This window comes from Pistacia vera, unplaced genomic scaffold (genome assembly GCF_008641045.1).
Source record: "Pistacia vera cultivar Batoury unplaced genomic scaffold, PisVer_v2 Contig320, whole genome shotgun sequence".
NCBI classification, from domain to species: Eukaryota; Viridiplantae; Streptophyta; class Magnoliopsida; order Sapindales; family Anacardiaceae; genus Pistacia; species Pistacia vera.
The window spans coordinates 881,504-907,965 of NW_022196136.1; the positions used below are offsets into that span (position 1 = coordinate 881,504).

General features: G+C 39.7%; 1 protein-coding gene across 2 annotated transcripts; it reads left to right on the forward strand.

Annotated features, from left to right (window-relative positions):
- Positions 1-4,046, forward strand: LOC116137104. 2 transcript variants are annotated; one of them, XM_031422792.1, is made up of 6 exons: positions 1-150; positions 1,380-1,475; positions 1,646-2,193; positions 2,259-2,351; positions 2,442-2,543; positions 3,469-4,046. In XM_031422792.1, the coding sequence occupies exons 3-6, from the start codon at positions 1,954-1,956 to the stop codon at positions 3,886-3,888; spliced, it is 855 nt and encodes a 284-aa protein (XP_031278652.1). In that variant the 5' UTR covers positions 1-150; positions 1,380-1,475; positions 1,646-1,953; the 3' UTR covers positions 3,889-4,046. The 2 variants fall into 2 exon arrangements, with proteins under 2 accessions (XP_031278652.1, XP_031278653.1); XM_031422793.1 differs by lacking the exon at positions 2,442-2,543.
- Positions 4,047-26,462: the final 22,416 nt, after the last annotated feature.

A 26,462-nucleotide genomic window follows, 5' to 3' on the forward strand; every position in this document is an offset into this window, starting at 1 on the left:
CTAATTCCCCAATTTCCCGGTTGAAGAACCTCACCCCTTCTCTTCTCCACACAGCTTCATCTTTCAATTCTCCTTCTCAGCTTCCTTCATTCATCCAATACGACCCAGTCACTGTTCACAAACTTCAAACCCATCAATCCCTAACCTCCAGTAAGTACAGATTTTCTTGTGTATCTTTCGTTTAATGTTACAAAAATTTCAACTGCTTTCTCTTCGGTTTAGTATGATTATGGGTTTTCTTTATCTGAATGATTTTCATACAATTTGTGGACTATGCGTTCTCTTTGGTTTAGTTTGATTATGGGTTTTCTTTCTTGAATGATTTTCATACAATCTGTGGAGTGTGCGTTATCTTCAGTTAAGTAAAGATTTTGAGTTTGTTGTTTTAATTTTGAATGTATACATTACTGAAGTTATTTTGAGTTGTTCAAGCTTAATTTGGAAGATTCATATTGTACAGATTGCGTCATTTACTGTGTTAGTGTGTTGCATGTAGTCACGGAGATTTGATTTGCTTTTTAATTTATTTATTTTTCGGTCAATGACTTGGAGTTTTATGTTACTTTATTTGGTTAAAAAAAAAATGGAAATAAAGAGTTAAAAGAACGGAAAAAGAAATGGATGTTGAATGGAAGTTATTTGGATGGAGTCTGAGAAGTTTTTTCTCCTTGATCATTATTTTTACATTTTCCTGCAATTAATTTTTTCTTGTGCTAATATATCTACATGCTGCCTGAGTTTCCTCAAGAATATGCACTACTTCTTATAATATTGGATCTCTATGCTTATATTTGTTTTTAATTTTTTAATTTTTATTTGTTGTCTACATGGTTTACTGTGAAGAATTGACCTCTTGATGAACTTTTATTGCACTATGTACTCTTTTGATATAGCTTGAAGATAGGGTCTATGGATCAAGAAATTGAAATTAGAATTTAGGAGAAAAACAGGCATATTTTCTATTGTGTACTTAGAAATGCAGGTTAGAGAGACTAGGGGGTTGACATTTTTTGCTTTCATTGTCTACTTTACCTCATAAGATGTGTAATACCTTGTCACTTATCATTTCATTTTTAAGAGTGTATAACATATCGTTTATATTCATTTACACGATCACTTGTAGTTTATTCTTTGTTGGTGTCTATTTGTCTTGTTCTTTCGTATGGATGAATGTGGTTTAATTGGGTTAAGTACTGTCTTTGTGATATAACATATTTGTGATACTAAATTTCTATTTTGTATGCTTATATGTACTCTTTACTAATTATATGTATGATTTAATGTGTTTACTAATCTAATTTACTCAGATGGTATGTATAAAGTGACTTAAATCTCACCTGCCTTTTTGTCTCTTCTGTTGATGTTTACAAATTTCGAAGATGGCTCCTGGTAGAAGAATGACCGTAGCTAGATGTACAAATGATGTTGGAATGAATCGAGTTCTAAGCTGGCTCCTCAAACTACTGCAAACACAGGTAAAATGGTTGCTATTGGTTAACTTAATTAAACTGAAATATATACTTAAAATTCTGATATTATCTCTAACGTTTGCTTAACTTTTAAGAATACATTTTGGTTCACAACCATGTTGACAGTTCTTGTGATAAGATGTTAATTAGATATATAAATTATTTTGAATTTGTAGGCAATGTTGTGGCAAAGAACGTCAGAGGGAAATCTAGAGGAGTCGAATGTGAAAGACTAATGCAAATAGCCAATACAAAGTTGCATGTAGACTTTGACAAGGAAGATGGAGTACCTACAAGAGTAAATGCAGTGAGATAGGAATTGTAGTGAGGAACTATGCCCCTGTTAGAGTTCTTACTTGGGTTAAAGTTCCCAACAATGTGGAAAGACAAATGATTGCTCGTATCACGTTAATGTCCTTCATATCTTTTTACATTTTTCTTATACTTCCATATGAAAATGATATATAATACCCTGGATACTTAAATGCGTGTACATTATTGCTCTCTTCGGACCAAGTTTGACATCAATGTCAATGAGCCCCATGTATTGAAATGGATGAAATACGCAATGTCTAAGAGATTCAACGGGTTTAGGAGTGCCTTGCACAAAAAATTGCAAGCATATGCTACTAAGGAGGAAGCATTACAGAATAGGCCTGAAGAAATTGAAGATCTAGATGATTGGATATATCTCTGTGACCTTTTTTCTAGTGAAAAGTTTCAGGTAAACTCAGCATCAATTCTTATGTTCTTATGTATTGTATAATAATATCGGTTTTCTGATGTTAGGCACCGCCACAAACTTATTCGAAGAATCGGTCGAAGTTGCGGTGTAACCACTGTAGTGGTTCCAAGAACTTTATTCAGCACAAAAAGGAAAAGGTATTAAAAATTATTACCTTATACAAATATGCAACTTTTATTTCCCAATTTTATTTCATTTTATGGTCAATAACACCCTAAACTGTTAAGGCTAAGCAACTTGGGGAATCTGTTGGTCCTGTACAATTATTTCATGACACTCGTTGGAGTGTCGAGAAAAGGTGGGTTAATGAACAAGCCAGAGATCTATATGTAAGTTCATAAACTTTGAATTATCAAAGTATGGTTGCTTTTGCTATATGTTAAATTTGTAGATATTAGAAAGATGGATCAGCTGATTTGTTGGTTATTAGAAAACCAATTTAGCTACAGTTAATATATGCAGATTGGTAAATGTGGCTGACATGGATAGTTGATGTTAGGCTGATGATTGCTTTATAAACAACTTTAAACAAATGATTTGACATAGTTTCCCTGATTTGTGAACTTAATTGAATTAGTTTCCCTTTTAACGTCTCATGTACTAGATTTGTCTGCCTTTAGTACTTCTTATACTTATCTTTGTTATCCACCTGAGAAAGAGGAGGCTAAGCTTGAGCTAGGCTTATTAGGTCATTGATAGGGTTGATGGCTTACCTTTGAAAGAGAAGGAACATTCCCTTCCTAGTGCTTGCATGATCTTACGTCTATATTTCATTGAAGTATTTAGTTGTGCAAAATATCAGAACATTTGGAGTAGCACTCAATCATGGGGTTCAAAACTGGTATTTAAAGGAGTTTATTTTCTTGGTACTTCATCTCCATTAAATATGGTTTTCCAATTTATGCTTTGAATTTATTGGATGTGCTAGATTAAGGTGTTAGTTTTCTTTCCTTTTTGCCTTTTCCTATTGCTTGCCTCCCCTGTACATTTGGATTCTTGTTACTTATATTGCTTGCCTACCCTGCTTTACATTTTAATTTGCTAGATTCCCTTTTCTACTCAAATATTGCATATATCATAGCCTTTCTTTTGGTGTGCTGTAATTGAAAAAGTCAACACGTAAATAATAGTTTGTTTTTTGTGCCATAAATTCTGTTATATGCTAGTAATGCTACAAACATCATGAGACTCTATATTATGCATGTTATTCTATTACTAGTTCAACTTATTCATTATGCATTGAATTGATGGTAGGAGAAAATGATTGAGATGCTAGATGAGACCCAGACTGGGGAAAGTGAAAGAACTGAAGCTGAAATCTGTGAGGAAGTGCTTGGTAAAGCTTCCAGCTTCAACAAGAATTTTGCCTTCTGTGTGACTAAGCAGCATGATACATCAAATGTAACAAAGTTAAGGGGCATAGTTGAACAACAACAAAATAGGATTAAGGATTTAGAGGAGCAACTCATACTATTTGATCAACAGAAGGAGAAAATCAAATTGCTTGAAGAACAAGAAGAAAAATTATTTGAGATGTTGACTCACATGACTATTGCAACTGTACATGTGCAACCTGCTACCAAACCAACTAGACAGCCATCTCCATCTCCGACAGCTGATGAGTCTTCCTCATTTGCAACAACTACTTCTAAGGCCTCAACTAGTAATGTTTAAAATTGGAACATTGATTTCATCTGCACAAATAGGTAGGTACTGATGAAAATGTGGGGTGCATGCCTTCTTTTTTTGGTTTTGCACACATGATAGTGCATTTTGGATTTTTATTGCTCATCATGCAGAAAAATCCATATATGGACTATTAATATATATATGAAATGAAGATATTTTATATTGATCCATATTTTAATATTGTGTCACTCTTATTTTGTTGAGGTTGAATGTATGGATATTAAAAATCTAACTCATCGGTCAGGAATTCACATTGAGGAACTTGGTGATCAAGTTGAGGTTACTCTTCCTACTCCCCGGAATTCTATTTCGGATCGAGGAAAAGAGGTTATTCGACCAAACCCAAGGATTAATATACTGGAAAAAGATAAAATCGATGATACTACTAGCACAGCAGGAAGTGAAACTTCTTCAAGAAGGATAATCGGTTATAAGTCTGTTCAAATCCCAGTATATGAAGATGATACTCCAACAACGCGAATGATAATGAGTCGAAAAGTTCATTGTCATGCACTAGTACAAGGAACTATTGATACTTGTATTAGAGCGGAACTTTATTTCCCGGAATATGAACCATATACATTTGATATTCTGGTAGATACAGGTGCAACTAAATGTATAGCGCGAAAGCAATGTTTTCCAGAAGAATTATGGAAACAGCTTGAAAAGCCTATCATGAATACAGTTGCAGATGGAGGTCAAAATATGATTACTGAATTTGTCCATGACGTAGTCATATTGTTAAACAAGAAAAAGTTTACTCTAAGAGAAGTTTTACTTATGGACTACTTAGAGGTTGACTTTATTCTTGGAAACTCATTTCTGAGAGGACAAGCAGAAGTGAGGCCGTTCGTCCAAGATAATGATTATATTATGCTTGGAGGACATTCAATCCCAATCCTTGCAAAGCCGGAAATTAATAAAGTTCGTTATGGGTTCCGACCACAACGAAAACGGCAAGAATCAGATCACATAATTTTTCCTGTTATTTCAACAGAGAAATGGTGGTTGCGAAATTCCAAGGATGTGGATGAAGAAGCTTGTAATGTTTACTTACAGAGGTTATATCCTTGTCATCTTTCACACCGGATCGCACGAGGTATATCGCAGGAGGAAAACCCCTCTGGTGCATACCTTGAGAGCACGGATGAATTAACACAGAAGGACATTACTCTTGTAAACAAGAGCTGTGTTAACTCTTTAATTCTTGATGATGAAATCAAAGAATTTAAAGAGGAACTTTCTCCATGTTTCGATGATCAACCATTGAAGCTATGGGAAAGGAACGGTATCTTTGCTATTCTAAAACTACGAAACCCTGATGATATAATTAAATCAGAATCTCGTAGGTACTCTCCTGATGTAGAAGAGGAATTTAGAAAGCAAATACCGGAGTTACTCTCTAAGGGATTAATACGAGAAAGTAAAAGTCCACACTCTTCGCCAGCCTTTATGGTAATGAATAGAGCTGAGCAGATTAGAGGAAAAGCTCGTATGGTAATCGACTATAGGCAACTTAATGATAAAACTATAGGCGATGGATATAAAATCCCTAACAGATCAGCTTTGTTAAATAAAGCTAGATTTGGAAAAATCTTCTCTCGTTTTGATTTAAAGTCAGGATTTTGGCAAATCAGAATGGCAGAAGATTGCATACCTTTAACGGCATTTACATGTCCTAAAGGGTTATATGAATGGTTAGTCTTGCCTTTTGGACTTAAGCAAGCGCCATCCATATTTCAAAGGAAAATGGATAAGGTTTTCTTTGACTTATCTGACTTTTGTACCGTTTATGTTGATGATGTTTTAGTTTTTAGTAAAACTAAGGAAGACCATAAAAATCATCTTCGACAGGTAATCAAAAGGTTCCTTGATCATGGAATGATTCTATCTGAGCGAAAGATAGATTGGTTCCAAACTAAGATTAAATTCTTAGGTGTCGAGTTTGGAGAAGGAGGAATCCAACTCCAGGATCACATTTCAAAGAAATTGTTGGATTTTCCTAATATGCTTGAAGATAAGCATATGTTACAACAGTTTCTTGGACTCGCTAACCAAATGAGGGAATATGTCCCTAAATTAGCCGAGGTTTTAAACGGATTAACAAAGAAAGTTAGCTCTAAAGTCCCCTGGACTTGGAATAAAGAGGATACTAACTGTGTTATCCGGACTAAAGACTTGACTAAGCACTTAAAACCTTTATCACTCCCTCAAGATGAAGATCGCTTGATTATTGAAAGTGATGCATCTGAATTCTATTGGGGAGGTGTGCTTAAAGCCAAGGGAACTGATAATATTGAACGAATTGTTCGATATGCATCAGGAAAATTCCTTCCAGCTGAATCAAGATATCCCGCTCATGAAAGGGAAGTTTTAGCTGCGAAAGAATGTACTGATAGATTTCGTTTGTTCGTAATCAGTCAGGAATTTACTTTAAGGACAGATTCTAAATATTTAACTACATTTATGAAATTGTCTTTAAAGGATGATAAAACTAGATTAATTAGGTGGCAAATCTGGTTTGCGGAATATCGCATTAAGATTGAATACTTACCTGGTAAATCTAATTTTATCGCTGACTTTTTGTCTCGTTATGCAGAAAAATCAGCAGGTTCAAATGGACAAAAAGGAAACTGGAAGTCTCTTCTCTTGCTCGAAATGCAAACTGAGAGGTCATCTCAGGAGGAATTGCCCTTCCAGGAAGACTTTGAAGCAGGATACTCCTATGGAGGAAACGAATACTGTGATTAAGCAGGTAACCACTGCTCAAAGGAAATCTGTACACCAACAGGTTACTGCTTTAAATAAGCAGGCTTCCACTGTTGATTTGCAGGGAATTATACGTTCCAGGTCAGCTATCTCACTGGATACGGATACTTCTGATCGACGAAACCCTAAGTATCAGAAGGACTACGCAGCCAGCATGGTGATTACACCAAGCTCTACGCGGAACTCTGCTACTGGTGCTACTAGTGAATCTAGTACGAAAAATATCAGGAAAAACAGAGGAAAGCAGGTTGTTAAACAACAAGCTGCTCATACTGCTAAATTACAGCAGGATAACTTCATGGAATCATTCACATTCCCTGAAGGAATTAAGCTTACTCAAGCTAGTGAAAATCTCTGGAGAAACTTAGAAAGCCAATGTCGTGTTGCCCTGGCAATAGGGAAAGGACATGTTGAGCTTGACACTCTACTCCAAGATTTAGCAAGGAAACTTGCGTGGCTTGAAGAGGATAAGCTGTACTACGAAGAAGAGGAAAATTTTGGAAAACCAATTCTTCGGAAATCTATAATCCAAAAGATTGACACAATGGATCATATTTCCATGTTTGAGATGCACTATCTCAAGTTAATCACTTTGGATGAGTTAATAGCTCATTTTGAGAAAGCAGATTTGAAGGAATTACTTCAAGGATTATCTGTATTCTTAAATGGTGCTATGGAATTGTTCGTTCCATGGGAACTCTTTAAAAGAGGTTTCTGTAAGGATCTTTTACAGAAGGGATGGATCGACATTCTTACAATTGACGTACAGGAAGCTATGGTGGACCCTGGAATTCCAGATGCGGTTAAACAAACGCTCTGTGTACTTGACAGGAAAATTAACACCTTTACCTGCATAATTACTTCCACATTGCAGGAAGATGAAGCTATCCAACCTGTACAGATATGGGAATTCATTGTAGGTGAACCATGGTATGATGGTTTTGCAGACGAACATATTATCATGGGAGCTGCTGGACTACATGAATTAAAAAGAAGATCTGGAAAAGAGGAATGGATTTGGACCAAACTGCATATCACTAAAATGATGCAGGTAAAATCCAAGCTGAACGAACTTCTTTCTGAAGACGCATTAGTTCACCTTGACAAAGGAATTATTGTCGTTCTTCCAATCAAATATGCCAAAGTTCAGGACACTCTTTTTAGACAAAACAAGGCTCGGATTAAAGTTTTGGCGGAAGGCTTTGAGCTCGCCTACATTTCTAAGCAAGCCTTGATGGAAGGTACGAAGGATATTCTTAGGCCCATTCTAGCCCAAGAAGAAGCTAAGATGGACTCAGAAGAAAACTCTTTCGGGTTTTTACTGGACTCGTTGGAGCGGCCTAGCTCATCTTGCAGCCCAGGAAAAAGGGAGATTTGATCAACCCTTAAATGATCAACACGTGAACGCTTGCGTGTATCAAAAAGCGGAATATTTGTAATAATTAGCTTTTATCTTTTGACAATTGGGAGACAGTAGACCCCAAAGTCTTTGTTGGTTTTGTTTGTTTATTCTTTGCTTTGTCAAAAAGTAAACTGTAGACTTTTTGACTTTTGTAAAAGTTGTCGGCGGATTCAAACTTGTTTGAAATCCATGCCTTAACTCTCGTCTATAAAACGAGAGGTTGTATCTTAGTTTCAGTGAGAGAAGGAAATAAAACTTAAAAATTTCTCAAAAGAAATTTGTTTACTCTCTACTCTTGCAAAGGCTAAAATCAACGACTTAAAGAGGTTAAGAGGTTAGTTTTACTTCTCTTCTATTTAATAACATGTATATGTTCTTGAATGTTATTAAATATACTTGATCATGTGTGTAAACATAGCATGAATGATCCTGTAACAAACTTGGTATCCAATTAGCAACAAAAGTCAATATTAACTGACTAAAATAATTAGTTTCCAAAAGCCATGTGCAATCAATTAATATATTATTTAGATGCAAAAAATCAATTTTAATAACTAAATCAGTAGTCATGAAATGCCATAAACATAATTGGGAGTACACATTCCCCAACTAAAAATGATATCCTTTTGCAACTAAAATTTTTCTCACTAAAACACGCATTCTATAACTAATGTCATAGTAGCGGAAGGTAATATACCTAGATTTGCAATCAACAATCAGCGTCTAAAATCTTATAAATTAACGACTAAGTCTTTGCTCACTAAATCATGCATTCTACAACTAATAGATTTGTCGAGGAACAGTTTGATGAAATTGCCCTTCTACACTTAACATCTAAATTTTTGGGATTTTATAACCAAATTTTTTGTTATTAAAAGATACATTCTCAAACTAATTCAATAGTCGTGATGCACTTTTTGTTGGCAAGTGACTGTCTTCGCGCAACGGAAAAATATATTTTAAACGAAAAGATCACTTACACATCCCAAAATCCAGGAACAGATTATATTGTTTACATGCATAAACTTAAAACGTATAAAACTTATTTGCGTAAAATAAAAACCCATACAAGGATCTAGAACACTTATGCACGTTTGGAGGCTCCTCCAAATATCTCTGGATTTGATTTCGCTACTCGATTCAACGTAGAAACACAATCACGCTGTCCACACGAAGAGAATCCGTAGAACCCTTGATTATTTTGCTAGAAAAACCAAGGGCTTCAAGAATAAAGGAAGATCAAGAAAAGAATTTTTCCTTTTTCACTAAAAGGTGAAAACGTGAGAGAGAGAGAGAGAGAGGCTTTTGGGTGGCTAGGAATGAATCAATCATATTTTTAATTTTAAGTTACACTTATATAGTGCAACAATTAAAAACCTTATTTCACTTAGGAATAGCCATGAGCTCCAACCCTAGTTCACCCTTGAAACCAAACACCCTTTAATTGGTATTTTAAAATTTAATTAATTATTATTACAATTAAAAATAATTAATATATATTAACATTTAATTATTAATAATAATCCATTTAAATACATGCGCACATATTTTTAAATATAATCTCACTAATTTTAATTTTAATATTAAAATTAAATACATGCAACAACCTTAGCAAATTTAATTGCACTGTGAGATTACCAAAATACTCCTTCATCCTAAAAGATGAAAATACCACTCTCATAGACTGATTCTTAAATTGTCTTCTAAGTGTGTGACCCGTAGGCTCCTCATCATATTGGCAGTGAGTAGTATCGCGATTAACTCTAATTAATCGTCTCACTACACACAAACCAAGATTGGCCCCTAGCAAAACATCATGGCCACCTGATAGATTCAAATTCAGCAAAATCGCAGACTATCAACAATATGGTTATCGTGCAATCAAATCCTTTCATCATCCGTTATCTCATCAAGGTTGAAGTACATAAATAGTGTCAACCTCAGATATCCTCAATATCTTTGTATTCGGTTACTAGACCAATGACCGGAATAATAAATTGGATTGAGTAATAACTCAATCCCACTATGGTCACAGCTTTAGTGTCATTGCCATTCACTAAATTGCGCCGTGAGATAACTTCTCTCGTACCCAGGAGTGATGAATCCTTTGTTGATCCACCATAGTTTTGATACACTTCTCAATGCAGCCAATCACTATCGTATTGATAGCTTTGAATAGAACTACGTTAGGCTAGTGTCAAACTACACCAATCCGCGCACAAGGCACTCCGGTGATCTGAAGTCTAAGGATCACATGCACCACCATTCGTTAGAGGATTTATTCCATAGACACTAGGGTTACCATCTATATGGAATCCTCTGGTGGGTTTGTCCAGTGAACTTGCCTATGGCAAGCATCCATGTGTCGCACCAAGTTGTCGACAAACAACCTTGACAAGTGAGATCAGTCACTATCTTTCAACACGGTCGTTCAACACTATGATAGTCTTACTGTATTATCTGTGTCCTTGATCAGAATAATACTGAGGCTACGAACATTTCTAGAATGGCCACGATATGTGATCAAAGGGTTCTCACTATCAAGATTTGAAACACTTGATACCCTCGTCACGGTTCTACCATCCTAAGGACATATATCAATGCACACAATTATGATTTACATGATATAGAAGAAAATTGCCTTTTATTGATTAATAAACATTATTACAAAGAGTCAATTTTACAATAATTTATTGGCTCTAGGGTACCAACTCTAACAATCTTCCACTTGCACTATAGCCAATCATTCATGTATTTAATACCAAATGACCTTAAGTGTTTTTCATGCTTCTACTGTGACAGAGGTTTCTTTAGTGGATCGGCAAGATTTTCATCAGTATGCACTTTACTGATCTATACATTTTTCCTCTCAACCATTTCTCTGATGAGATGAAACTGTCTAAGTATGTGTCTGGACTTCTGGTGAGACCATGGTTCCTTTGTTTGAGCTATTGCTCCATTGTTGTCACAATAGATATCTATTGGATCAACAATTGTGGAGACCACATCAAGTTCAGTGATGAACTTCTTAATCCAGACCGTCTCTTTGGCTGCATCGGATAATGCAATATACTCAGCCTCCATTGTAAAGTCTGCTACAGTGATTTGCTTGGAGCTTTTCCAACTCACTGCACCCCCATTGAGACAAAATACAAACCTAGATTGTGAACGATAATCATCTTTGTCTGTCTGGAAACTAGCATCATTGTATCCTCTTACAGTGAGCTCATCTTCCCCTCCATAAACCAAGAACATGTCCTTACTCCTCTTCAGGTACTTAAAGATGTTCTTGATAGCTATCTAGTGATGCTGACCTGGATCTGATTGATATTTACTATAAATGTTCAATGCACATGAGACATCAATCCGAATACACAACATGGCATACATGATGGATCTAATTGCTGACGCATATGGGATCATCTTCATTCTATCTCTCGTATCATGTGTTTTAGGACACATATCCTTAGAGAGGTAGACACCATGTGACATCGAAAGAAATCCCTTCTTGGATTCTTCCATACTGAATCTCTTCAGTACTTTGTCAATGTATGTACTCTGACTTAGGCCAAGTAACCTATGTGATCTCTCACGGTAGATCTTTATTTCGAGGATGTAGGCTACTTCTCCTAAGTCCTTCATGGAGAAGCACTTAGATAACCAAGTCTTTACTGACTGCAAGTTCGATATATCATTCCTGATCATAAGTATGTCGTCGATATACAACACCAGGAATGCCACTGCGCTCCTGTAACGCCCCACTTGAGGTACGTCCTTAAGATTTGCTGTTTTGCTTAAATGTTTATTGATTCAGCTTTAATTGAGTTTGTGTGTTGAGTTGGTTGAGTGTTTGCCCTGAAATTGGTTGAGATTTGAGGAATTTTGGAATTTCAGTCTTCGATGGGGCGAAGAGTAGTCTTCGCCGCAGCGAAGTTGACTTTGAGTAAGGCGGTGTAGGCTATGTCTTTCTTTGCCGGGGTGATAGAAGTTTCTTCGCCGCGGTGACGAGCCGACTAAAATGTGTATTGAGAGTTCTAGATATTTTTCCATAAGGGTTAAATGACCATTCTACCCCTAGTTAGTAGGAAAAGTGGGGGGTAAAATGTAAGAAAATTTCTTGGAGAATGAGTTAGTATGGGGGTGTGAGTGTAATGAATCAAAGGATATAGGTGGAATTTTCAAAGAAGATCAAGGGCAAAGTTGGGAAGTGTTGATTTTCTCATGAACTAAAAAGGGCTAAGTGTAATAAACCCTCCATTTCCTTCTTCTTCACTGCCATGTCCATTCTCTCAATTCTTTCCTTTTTGCTTTCAATTGTTCCAAGATTTCTAAGGGTTTTAAGAGAGCCTTTGAATAATTTTGAGTAGAGATATCATCTAAAGCATCCTAAGGTAAGGATTCTTGCTTTAGATGTGAGTTTTCTTAAAGTTATATGAAGTCTTATATGGTTGTTATTATTAAAGTGTGGAGGTTTCATCCTTTTGAAGCTAATCTTCATCAATCCAAAGCAAAGGAGTAGGTCTAATTTCTTCTCAAGCTTTGTTTTTAAAACCGTTTTCTTGAATCCATTTTTTATGCTTTCTTCTCCATTTCCACCACTCTTCATGCATGCTGTTCTTTCAATAACAATAATTCATTTAAATATATGCGAACACATATTTAAATATAATTTCACTTATTTAATTTAATTAACAAATTAAATAAAGGCTACGACCTCAGCAAATTTAATTGCACTGTGAAACTACCAAAATACCCTTTCGCCTAAAAAGACGAAAATGCCCTTCTTATAAATTGGTTCTTAAATTATCTTCTATGTGTGTGACTCGTAGGCTCCTTATCATACCGGTAGTGTTTAGTATCGCGATTAATACCAATTAATCGTCTCACTACACACAGACCAAGATTGACCCTTAGCAAGGCATCATGGCCACCAGATAGATTCGGATTCAGCGAAGCAACTACCTATCAACGATATGGTTACTGTGCAATCTAATCCTTTCATCAAACTTTATCTCGACAAGACCGATGAATAGAAATAGTGTCAACCTCGGTTACTCGATATTATGTATTCAATTACTGGACCAATGACCTGAATTATAAACTGGATAGAACAATAACTTAATCCCACTGTGGCCACAATTTTAGTGCCATTTCCATTTACTAAGTTGCACCGTGAGATGACTTCTCCCATACTTGGGAGTGATAAATCCTCTGTCGATCCACCATAGTCTTGATACACGCCTTGATGCAGCCAATCATTACCGTATTGATAGCTCTGGATAGAACTGCGTTGGGCTAGTGTCAAACTGCACCAATCGGTGCACAAGACGCTCCGGTGATCTCAAGTCTAAGGATCACATGCACCACCATTCATTAGAGGATTTGTTCCATAGACATTGGGGTTACCATCCATATGGAATCCTTTCGTGGGCCAGTCTAGTGAACTTGCCTATAGCAAGCACCCATGTGTTGCACCAGGTTGTCACCAAACAACCTTAACAAGTGAGATTAGTCACTATCTTTCAACAGAATTGTTCAACACTATGATAGCCTTACTGTATTGTCTGTGCCCCTACTTCAGAACAATACTGGGGCTACGGACGTTTCTAGAATGGCCACCATATGTGCTCATAGGGTTCTCACTATCAAGATTTGAAACACTTGATACCCTCGTCATGATTCTACCATTCTCAGGACATATATCAATACATGCAATGATGATTTACACGATATAGAATAAAATGCCTTTTATTGATCAATGAACATTATTACAAAGAGTCAATTCTACAATAATTGATTGGCTCTAGGGCATCTACTCTAATAAGCGTAGCTACCCTTGGGACCAATGGGGCGAACCCAGGTGATAATGAGTCTGACAGGCAAGGGGGGAGTGGGGATCACTCCGATGTAGTTTGTTATTTTGGTGGTTCATCCTCTACCGGTAGTGGCTTTGAGGATGAGCCGAGTCGGTCAGGTGGTGGGATACTGAGTCAAGATTATCCGCCCTTATTGAAGGACAGTGATATGTGTCAGATCTAGACAATGTATCATATTTCAGAATCCGTTGAGATTAGGGCGGCTCGATCGTAGAGCGGGTTGACTGGGAAGCAAAGGGATAGGTGAGTGCCTATGAGAAGGGGTTCCATGATGGGCTCAGGCTACCCATCCCTCACTTTGTACGGGAGGTCCTAGACCATTTCAGGATTGCTCCGTCCTAACTCATGCCGAATGGGTGGAGGTTACTGATGGCCCTGGAGGACCTTTGTGTCCAGCATCAGGTGATGTTTGGGCTGCACGAGTTGCTCTATTTGTACTTCCTAAATGAGCTTTAGTTTTGCTCACCCCGATGTTTTCTATGTTTTGCAGGATCTAGGTGAGGACACGGTCGGATGGGCGTCGTTAAGTGGAGAGAAATGGCTACACTGCCCACCTTATTTTGATGCTTTTGTACATGATATAACTTTTTATATAAAGAATGTGTATGTTTAATAAAAGAAAAATTTGGGCCCAACCATTTATGCTATTTTACATGTATTTTACTATGCATATTTTATGATAAAACGAGTAGAAAATAGTCGTTACATTTTTGGTATCAGAGCAGAGATTTTGGGATTTGATAGTGTACCATTCTCGTCGCTATGATGTCCGAGAGCCGACTATGTAAGTTAATTCTTTCCTTACGTTGAGTGTCCCCTTGAATTGATTAGTTATGGTTGTTTTGTAGATGAGACGTAGTAACAGAAGGAAAGGTAAGGGTGTGATGAATGAGGGAGAATCCTCTAACCCACCGGAACAAACTCTCCCTACCTTTGATGAGATAAGGATTCGAACTATTGCACAACAGGTACTAGCAAAGAGTTAAGGGAGAGTTGTACAGGAGCAAACTGAGACCCCTAGTAGAGTACCGCCCACAAGACAAAAGCGAGAAGGGCTGGTACCTCAGATAGTATAGAGTCGAACTGATCCAATGCAAGGGCTTGCAAGTCAGCATCAACCGCCAGAGTTTAGGGGTACTACGGACCCGTTAGAGGCAGAAGAGTGGTTTAAGACTGTAGAGCGGACGGCGGCACTTTTTCCCATGAACGATAGAGAGAGGATCAGATATGCCAGTTTCCTATTTCGGGGAGATGCCCGAATTTGGTGGGAACTAATGGAGGAGACTTGTGACATGGCCTCTATGACTTGGGAAGAATTCAGGAGATTATTTGAGGTCGAGTATCAAACAGAAGATCAAATGCATGAGAAAGTCCAAGAGTTCATTAATTTGAAACAGGGGTCTAGTACAGTGAAGGAGTATTCAGTAAGATTCAACTCCCTTGCTCGCTTTGCACCTGGAATTATGTATACTCCGGTGTTGAGGAGAGATAAGTTTGTGCAAGGGTTGAGATCAGATATTGCTCGAGATGTGATGACAGGAGCCGAGCCTCCTCATACCTACAGTGAGGCGTTGACAAGGGCTTTAAGGGTAGAAATTTATGTAAATAAACACATTGCAGAAGGGTTATCATCATCGGTTCCCAGTGAGCCAGTCACTACTTTACAGAGGGAGAGGGAGAGGGAGAGGGAGAGGGAGAGGGAGAGGGAGAGGGAGAGGGAGAGGGAGAGAGTAGATGCAACAAGAAACAGAGAACTAAGGGCCAAGAAGAAGTTCCAACCAAGGAAGAATATAGGAGATCGGCAGAACAAGCGGCCCAGGACAGAAGGGTTTCCCCTTGTGCTAAATGCGGAAGGAACCATTCAGGAGAGTGTTTGAGAGACAGAAATGTATGTTACAGGTGCCGTCAGCTAGGGCATTTGAAGAGGGATTGTAAAGCTTCTCTCCCAGCTTCTCATCCACCTGTAGCTCAGCCTACAAGAGGTAATACTGCCAGAGTTTTTATAGTGGCACAGGTCGAAGCTGAGGCCAGTCCGTCAGCCGTAACTGGTCAGTTATTATTCCATGCTGCTTCTTTATATGCTTTAATTGATTCTGGGGCTACCCATTCTTTTGTATCATATGGGATGATAGAGAGATTAGGTTTGAAACCTATTAGAGTGAGTCAACCTATTAAGATTAAGTTACCGGATGGGGTGAGTGTGTTGACTCAGGAGATGTTGTTAGGAGAGTCTGTAGTGATCCATGGTCGAGAGTTAGCGGTTGATTTAATAGTCTTTGACATGCCCGACTTTGATGTGATTTTGGGCATGGATTTCCTAGGGAGATATGGAGTAGAGATTGATTGTCGGAAGAAGAAAGTGAGATTCAATCTCGATAATGGAGATAAATTTAGTTTTGGAGAGGGCCATCATTTAAGTATGTTGATTAATAGTATCAAGGCTAGAAAGATGTTAAGGAATGGGTGTTTTGGATTTATTGCCCATGTAGTGCAGAGTGGTGATGTTCCACAGCCAGAATTTCAGAAGGTGCCAATAGTTTGAGAATTTTTAGATGTGTTTCCGGAAGACTTACCAGGTTTGCCACCAGAAAGAGAGGTTGAGTTTAGTATTGAACCAGAACCAGGAACAGCACCAATATCTAAAGCCCCTTACCGAATGGCCCCAGTAAAGCTTCAAGAATTAAAGAAGCAACTCCAAGAGCTTTTAGATAAAGGTTTTATCCGACTGAGTCATTCTCCCTGGGGGGCTCCAATCTTGTTTGTAAAGAAGAAGGATGGACCACTACGGATGTGTATTGATTACATAGAGCTGAATAAAGTGATAGTGAAGAATAAGTATCCGCTACCTAGAATCGACGATTTGTTTGATCAGTTGAAGGGAGCAGCAGTATTCTCCAAAATTGATTTGAGGTCAGGGTATCACTAGGTAAAAGTGGCCAAGCAGGATGTAGCTAAGACTGCCTTTCATAAAAGGTATGGGCATTATGAGTTTGTGGTGATGCCGTTTGACCTGACAAATGCCCCATCAGTTTTTATGGATTTGATGAACAGAGTATTCCATGACTGCCTAGATCAGTTTATAGTGGTGTTCATTGATGATATTTTGGTTTATTCCAAATCGAGAGAAGAGCATGAGGAACATTTGAGACTAGTGTTGCAACGGTTGAGAGAAAAGCAATTGTATGCAAAATTTTCTAAGTGTGAGTTTTGGCTCGACCAAGTAATATTTCTGGGCCATACAATGTCTAAGAAAGGGATTTCAGTAGATCCGAGTAAGGTGCAGGCAATCCTTGAGTGGCAGAGGCCGAAGACTGTAAAAGAGATTAGAAGTTTCTTAGGCCTGGCAGGTTATTACCGACGTTTTGTTGAAGGGTTCTCCCAGTTGGCGAAACCATTAACAGCTCTTACTAAACAGCAGACTCTTTTTGTATGGTTAGAAGCTTGTGAGGAATGTTTCCAAGAGTTAAAGAAGAGGTTAACAACAGCTCCAGTGTTAGTGTTACCACAGGAGAGTGTAGATTATGACATTTATACAGATGCCTCTCTGTAAGGACTTGGGGCAGTGTTAATGCAGTTAGGTAGGGTAATAGCATATGCCTCTCGACAATTGAAAGAGTATGAGACAAGATACCCTACGCATGATTTAGAGTTGGCAGCTGTGGTCTTTGCCTTAAAGATTTAGAGGCATTACCTTTATGGTGCAAAGAGTAACATCTACACTGATCATAAGAGTTTAAAGTACTTCTTTACTCAGAAGGAGCTGAATATGAGGCAGAGAAGATGGTTAAAGCTGGTTAAGGATTATGAATGTGAGATCAAGTACCAAACGGGGACAGCCAATGTAATAGCCAATGCCTTGAGTAGAAAAGTCTATTTATCCCAGCTCACTAAGTAGAAAGAACTAATAGAAGAGTTGTGTAGAGAGCAGATTGAAGTGATTCCGGGAAGGATTGCCAGGTTAGAGATTCAATCTACATTACTAAAGGAAGTGAAAGAAAAGCAAGTGGCTGATGAGTGGTGTCAGAGTTTAGTGCAACGAATGCTTGAGGGCAAGACAACAGAGTTTCACTTAGTTGATGGTGTCCTCTATTTCAGAAATCGGTTGTGTATTCCTCCGAACAATGAGTTGACGCAGAGAATTCTTATGGAGGCTCATGACACACCTACACTGCTCATCCTAGAGCAACTAAAATGTATCAAGATGTAAAGAAAGGCTACTGGTGGTCAGGTATGAAGAGAGATATTGCAGAATACGTAGCTAAATGTTTGACTTGTCAACAGGTGAAAGTAGAACACCAAAGGCCATCAGGGTTGCTTCAGCCATTAGTATTCCAGAATGGAAATGGGAGAGCATTTTGATGGATTTTATCACAGGTCTCCCGAGAGTACAGAGAGGTTATAATGCTATATGGGTGATTGTGGATATATTAACTAAGTCAGCCCATTTTCTTCCAGTAAAGGAGAGTACCACTTCGGATAAGTTGGCTCAGATCTACATGAAAGAGATAGTCAGGTTACATAGTGTGCCTAAGATTATAGTGTCAGATAGAGATTCAAGATTTGTCTTAGCTTTCTGGACTAGTTTCCAGTGAAATTTGGATACTCAGTTGGCATTCAGTACTGCCTACCATCCTCAGATGGATGGCCAAACTGAGAGAATGAATCAGGTGCTTGAGGATATGTTGACAGCCTGTTGTTTGGATTATAGAATGTCATGGCATGAAATGTTACCTTTGGTGGAGTTTGCCTACAACAACAGTTACCAGTCTACAATTAAAATGGCGCCTTACTAGGCTTTGTATGGTAGACGATGTAGGTCTCCACTACATTAGGACGAGATCGACGAAAAGAGTGAGTTGAGTACAGCTCTTGGGCCAGAGATGACTCAGAAAATGATAGAGGATGTAAGATTAATCCAAAAAAGAATGAAGCAAGCTCAAGATCAACAGAAAAGTTATGCCGATTTGAAAAGAAAAGAGGTTGAATTTCAAGTGGGTGATAAGGTGTTTTTGAGAGTTTCCCCTTACAAGCGAATGATGCACTTCGGGAACAAAGGGAAGTTAGCACCGAGATTCATAGGTCCATTTGAGATATTGCAGCGAGTGGGTAAAGTTGCCTACAGATTGGCACTTCCACCTAGTATGGACAAGGTGCATGATGTTTTCCATGTCTCAATGCTGCGGAAGTACGTAAGTGATCCCTCTCATATCCTGAGAGTAGAGGACATTGAATTATCAGAGAATCTCGTGTATAAGGAACGTCCAGTACAGATTCTAGATCGAAGGATTAAAGAGCTCCGGAACAAGAGTATTTCGTTAGTGAACGTCCTTTGGAGGAATCACAAGGTAGAAGAAGCGACATGGGAGGTAGAACGAGACATGCAGAATCGATTCTCTAAGTTATTCGTGTGAATTTCGGGGATGAAATTCTTTTAAGGAGGGGAGAATTGTAACGCCCCACTTGAGGTACATACTTAAGATTTGCTATTTTGCTTAAATGTTTACTGATTCAGCTTTAATTGAGTTTGTGTGTTGAGATGGTTGAGTGTTTGCCTTGAAATTGGTTGAGATTTGAGGAATTTTGGATTTGCAGTCTTCGCTGGGGCGAAGAGTAGTCTTTGCCACGACAAAGTTGGCTTTGAGTAAGGCGGTGTAGGCTCTGTCTTTCTTCGTCGGGCCGATGGAAGTTTCTTCGCCACGGCGACGAGCCGACTGAAATGTGTATTGAGAGTTCTAGATATTTTTCCATAAGGGTCAAATGATCATTCTACCCCTAATTAGCAGGAAAGGTGGGGAGTAAAATGTAAGAAAATTTCATGGAGAATGAGTTAGTATGGGGGTGTGAGTGTAATGAATCAAAGGATATAGATGGAATTTTCAAAGAAGATCAAGGGCAAAGTTGGGAAGTGTTGATTTTCTCATGAACTAAAAAGGGTTAAGTGTAATAAACCTTTCATTTCATTCTTCTCCACCGCCGTATCAATTCTCTCAATTCTCTCCTTTTTGCTTTCAATTGTTCCAAGATGTCTAAGGGATTTAAGAGAGCTTTTGAGTAATTTTGAGTAGAAATATCATCTAAAGCATCCTAAGGTAAGGATTCTTGCTTTAGATGTGAGTTTCTTATAGTTATATTGAAGTCTTATATGGTTGTTGTTTTTGTTGTTGTTTTGAGTTGTAGAGAGAAGACAAGACAATAAGGGAAAGGAAAAGTGCTAGAGAAGTCACTTTTTCACAAGGTAAGTAAATTCAACCAAGTTGAGATCTGAATAAGTTTTTGAGTAGAAATTAGTAGAGATATATGCATGTATGAGTTTGTATTTTGCTTGTTGATGAATTGAATTGAGATGAGTATTCATGTTGAATTGTTGGAAGTATTTTCCTTTATGCGAAGTGTTAAGATTTTATGATGTTGAGTGAGTTTTGATTGAGGTTGAAGGAAGATTGAGTAAACTTTATAGAAGTGTTTTCCTTTGACAGGGATTTAGAGTGTATGAGGGAGTTTTTCTCCCATTTTGGATGATTAAAAAAAAGAGAAAAATTATAGTTTAAGTAGAGCTTTATATGCACTTGAATTGTATGATGAAATGCTCAAGAGAAGCATGAGTAAGAGTAGAAAGCCTAAATTTTTGCTATATAGCATAAATGCATCTCATAAGTGCATTAATGAGCATGAGTCATCTATATGCATTAATCATGCAATAGTTATGCATTAGAAAAAAGAGAGTAGAGAAATTGAGTTTAAACTACTCTAAGAGTGGAGAGAAAGAAAGAGTATGAGCACTAGAGAATAAAGGGAAAGTAGTGCTAGATAAGAGAATAGAGTAGGTTGTGCGATGAGGAACCCGTGAGTAATGGGTAGAGAATAGAGTAGGTTGTGCGATGAGGAACCCGTGAGAGAGCGACATGAGTATCAAAGAGAAGTGGTGTAGCCCGTGAGAGTGCATGCGGATGAGGGCTATACCCGAGTTTACCCGAGAGAGAGATTATGTACTCACATGGCCAAGGGTTCCGAATCCATGCATAACCGAGTCTGATCGGCTAGAATGAGTACAAGTCACGTAGAGTGGGAGTGAGTCCCAGCCGTGCCTCCGATCAGATGGGGCCGTGACCTACTAAAGAGAGTTAGTAGAAAAGAGTTACGAGAAAGAGAAATCAGAAAGATTATAAAAGGGAGAGTAAGCAAGAATTGTAAGGAAAGAATTAGAGAGAGAGTTACGGGGATATATAAGTAGATGATTTACTTACTGAGCCTTAGTTGTGCTCACCCTGATGTTTTCTATGTTTTGCAGGATCTAGGTGAGGACACAGTCGGATGGGCGTCGTTAAGTGAAGAGAAATGGCACACTGTCCACCTTGTTTTGATGCTTTTGTACATGATATAACTTTTTGTGTAAAGAATGTGTATGTTTAATAAAAGAAAAATTTGGGCCCAACTATTTATGCTATTTTACATGTATTTTACTATGCATATTTTATGATAATGCGAGTAGTCGTTACATCCAGCGTGGTTTCCACATTCGCCTTCATGGAGTTTGAGTGAGAACTCGTTTGGCTTCTTCTAGGCTTATGCTTTTAAGGTAAGGACCAGAGAATGACTTCCTAAGGAGCTAGCTTTCGTATCTAGTGAACCTGGCGGCTTTCGCTCTCAGGTGGCATGCTTCATTCTTGTCGGCTGGGAGCTCATTGTGTTCCAAGTATTTTACTATCAGAGTCATCCAGGTATCAGACAGTTCGATGTCCATCACTTTTTTGGGCGGCTCGTTCGTTGGTCTTTCCTTCCAGTCGGTTGACCATTGGAGGAATAACAGAGGGATGGATGATTAGGATGAACATTGAAGGGCTAAGCCGAGGTTAGCAAGGGCGTCAGCATGGGTGTTCTCCGTTCTTGGGACTTGGGCAATCGAGAACTCTTCAAAGACGTTTTGTAATTCTTTGACCAGGTTCAGGTAGGTTGTCATCTTCGATCTGCGGGCTTGGTAAGTGCCATGTAGCTGGTTGAACACGAGTTGGGAGTCGAACTTTACCTCCAACTTCCTTACTCTGATTTCTTTGGCTAAGGAGAGTCCAGTGATGAGATCTTCGTATTCAGCTTCATTATTGGTGCATTTGAATCCACATCGTATGGCTCATTGGACGACATCTCCTTTTGGAGTAGTAAGTATGATGCCAAGCCCATTCCCATTCATGTTGCTTGAGCCATCCACTGAGAGAGTCCATTTTGAAGGCGATCTATTATTCATTCACAGTAACTCTCTTTTTGCTTGGACGGTGGTGTTTGGAGTGAAATCAGCAATAAAGTCTGCCAACGCCTAGGATTTGACAGCAGTGCATGGTTGGAAAGATATGTCAAACTCGCTGAGCTCTACTGTCCATTATGTGAGTCGGCTTCATAACTCTGGCTTGTGTAGTATCTTCTTGAGTGGGAAGAAGGTGAGTACGACTATGGAATCGCATTGAAAGTATGGCCTGAGCTTTCTAGATGCATGGACGAGGGCGAGTGCAAGTTTCTCCAACTAACTGTATCGTGTCTCCGCGTCGAGAAGTGACTTGCTTACATAGTAGACCGGTAACTGCTTCGCATTATCCTCCCAAACTAACACTACCAAAATTGCTATCTCTGAAACTGCTAGATAGGTGTAAATCTTTTCTCCATCCTTGGGCTTGGAGAATAGTGGGGGGGAGGTTAGACATCTCTTCAGGTGTTGCAAGGCCTCTTCACAAGAGGAGGTCCGTTCAAATTTCTTAGATTTCTTTAGCGTGTGGAAGAAATGGTGGCACTTGTCGACGGATCTGTAGATGAAGCGGCTCAAGGCGGCCACTCGTCCTGCCAGGCGCTGGACAACTTTGATGTAAGTTGATGATGGTATGTTGAGGATTACTCGGATTTGATCGGGGTTAGCTTCTATCCCACGCTGAGTTACCATGTATCCTAGGAACTTCCCTGATGAAACCCTGAATGAGCACTTGGCCGAATTCAGCTTCATGTTATACTTCCTTAGGATGGTGAATGCCTGGCTGAGGTGGTCGAGGTGCTGCTCGGCCATGAGGGACTTGATGAGCATGTCGTCGATTTACACTTCCATGGTGTCCTTGAGGTGTTCAACGAACATTTTGTTGACTAGCCGCTGATAAGTAGCCCTGGCGTTCTTGAGGCCAAACGACATCACCTTGTAGCAATAGGTCCCACTTTCTATAATGAAGACCGTTTTCTCCTGATTGTCCGGGTGCATCAAAATCTGATTATACCCTGAGAAGGCATCCATTAAGCTTAAGAGTTCGTGGCTTGTTGTCGCATTGACCATCATGTCGATATGCAGGAGCGGGAAGGAGTCTTTAGGGCATGCTTTGTTTAAATCCATGAAGTCTATGCAGACTCTCCATTTTCCATTTGGATTTATGCAGACTCTCCATTTTCCATTCTTTTTCTTTACCACTACCATATTCGCTAGTTAGTCAGGATAGTAGACTTCTCTGATCAGGACATTATTCAGTAATTTGTCGACCTCTTTATTGATGATCTAATTGCATTCTGGTGCGAATTTCCTACACCTCTGCTTCACTAGGGGGTGATCCAGGTCTACTTTGAGGTGGTGGACGATTGCCTCTAGGCTGACTCTTGTCATGTCAGCGTGGGACTAGGCGAAGCAGTCCTGGTTTTGTTTGAGGAATTCTATGAGTCTTTCTCTTATTTTGAGCTTGAGGCATGAGCCTATTTGTGTCTTCCTTTCGAGGTCGTTTGGGTGTATCTGTACTTTATCCAACTCCTTCATAGATGGTTGATCTGGCTCGGTCGGAATGGTTGGATGAGACTATAGTTGCTATGAAGTGTGACCTTTGCTTTTGAAGGCATTTTTGTAGCAATCTCTAGACGCCTTGGGGTCACCCTTGATTTCCCTAACTCCTCATTTCGTTGGAAACCTGATGGTTTGGTGGAAAGTGGATGGAACAGCTCGCATGTCGTGGATCCAGGGTCGACCCAAGATGACGTTGTATGGCGAAAGACAATCAAGCACTAGAAAGATGGTTTGCTTGTTGACTCCGCTGGTGTGGACAGGCATGGTGATTTCTCCTATGGTGTACTTCTGCTCGGAACTAAACCCTACCAGTATAGTTGGTCGTCTGCTGATGTTTGTTTCGTCCAGTCCCATGGCCTTCACTGCTGCAAGAAAGAGAATTTTTGTTGAGGATCCCCCGTCTATGAATACTCTCTTGACCAAGATGTTTGCGATCTGGAGGGAGATGACTAAAGCGTCGTGATGAAGGGCGACTAGGGTGACTGGCTCATCATCTTCGAACCGAATTACCTGGTTAGTGTGTAGCCGGGAGGGCGGATGGATGGATTGGACTTCTAAGTGATGGTTGGCTCAGGCATAGCGTTTGGCTGAGGAGTAAATTACCTCACTGATCTCCGACCCACCAGAGATAATGGAGCAGAAACACTTTGGTGTAGGTTCTCGCAGGGGGGAGACGCTTCCTTCGAGCTTTTCTAGCTGATTGTATTCTTCCCTTTATCTGTCAACAGATCTCAGAGATGTCCCCTCTTCAGTAGCGCGGCAACTTCCAACCACAGGGCAATGCTGTCCGTGGTGTTATGACCATGGTCGCCGTGGAATTCGCACCACTTGGTCGTGTCCCTCCTTGCTTCGAGATTGAGCTTGTTTGGTTACTTAACGGTAGGTCCCATTCCTTTCATGATTGCCAGGACCTGGGCTGGTTCGACATTGAGGTTGTACTCCAGAATTTTGTATTGGCTCGACTCGGATGGTCTGTTGTCAGTTCTAATTGGCGGGCGGTTATATGGTCTCTTTACCTTATTCAGGTTACGTGGAGGGGGTTGGTAATGGAGCTCAAACGATCTGGACTCTAACCTTCTATCGTTCTGCCTTTGGGGTCGGTCATCGTACCTGGCATGCCTCATCTGGTTCATTTCATCTTCCTCCCACCTTATTTGAATTACAGCTTTGGTTAAGGCGTCTTCCATCATGGTGCAATCGAGCTTCATCAGGTCTTTGTATAGTTCTCTGTCCGGAAGGAGACCCTTTCTGAAGGCGTCTACTGCTGTCTCTGGGTTACAGGAAGGGATGGAGTTTTTTTCTTTGTTGAACCTACTAATGTATTCTCTCAACGGTTCGCCCCTCTTTTGATAGACCTTGTACAGACCAGCTGATAGTTTCTTGAGCTTCTTGCTACTGGCAAATTGTTCAATGAAGGTGTTGGTGAGCTGGGCGAAAGAATTGATTGAACAGTTTGGGAGGTTCTTGTACCACTAAAGTGTTGGGCCAAAGAGGCTTAAACCGAAGCTTTTACACATGTAGGCTTCCCTCAGTACTCAGGGTATCGATATGGCGAACATCCGCTGCTTGTAGGAGGCTATGTGGTCGTCTGGGTTGGTTGTTCCATCATAGGGCTTCATGCTGGGAATGGTGAATTGGTGTGGTATCTCAACTAGCGCGATTGTGTCTACGAAGGGTGAATCAGCATAACAGTGAGGTTGGCTCTTTTTTGTTGGAATCGGCATTCCGGGAATATGCCTCATCACTGCCTCTATGTCGGTCAGTCTCTTGGCCAATATCTGTTCCATGGGAGATACGGATGCCACTAGGTCGTCCTGGTTAAATTGGTTGGCCACGTGATTCGCGCCTAATGCGTTTCAGTGGGTGAATCCGTGTGGTGTAGTCTGATGGATCACTCCGTTATTGGTAGCTTTGATCCCCAGTCATTCCCCCCAGTTGGATGACTCCCATTGTGACCGATCATGTGTTTCGCCCCAAATGGATTGTAATGGGTGTTATCTGCGATTTGTTCAGCCCATTGGGATTAATGGACTCGAGCGAAGTGGTTTGAAGGAGTGGGGGACCGCTCGACCTGCATGAGCCGAGCCAAGTGGTGTTTGGGTTGGGATGACTGACTAAAGGTGGGATGGGTTGGCGAGGATGGGTGGTTCTTCTTGTGGTGGGCTTTTTGTCACTTGGACTCCTTGATCTCGTGCCTGAAGCGGATCGACCGAGAGTGGCTCTATCGGTGGCCCCCATTCTGTATTAGTCAAGGCTGAATCATCAACTAATGATGAACATAACTGGCGCGACCTCGTATCCAAGATTGCGGGTCTGTGCTCTGGAGTCTAGAGAGGTTGCATAGACAGACCCAAGGCACGAAATCGATTGGGTTGTAACTAACAAGGCAGAAGCTTAAGATCATAAAATTGTTTTACCTTCTCTTTTGGAGATTGGTTCTTGGCCCTGATGGAGGCGTTTTTGGTCCGGATGGCAATGTTCTCAGCTTCCAGTGTAGCCACCTTGTTTGAGTGTTGTTGCATGAGGGCGGTCAGAGCCTCCAGTTTGGCCTCGAGGCCAGGATCAATGTTATCATAATTGTCAACCATGGAGAGTTTCTTCACGTAGCAGGGTTCATGAGATGAATGATTGCCAAACTGTAGATGCAAAAATCTATCGTTACGGAAAGAGGGACTGATCTCGTGAGGTTTAGGCCACTAGTGATCTGCTACACCTGCAC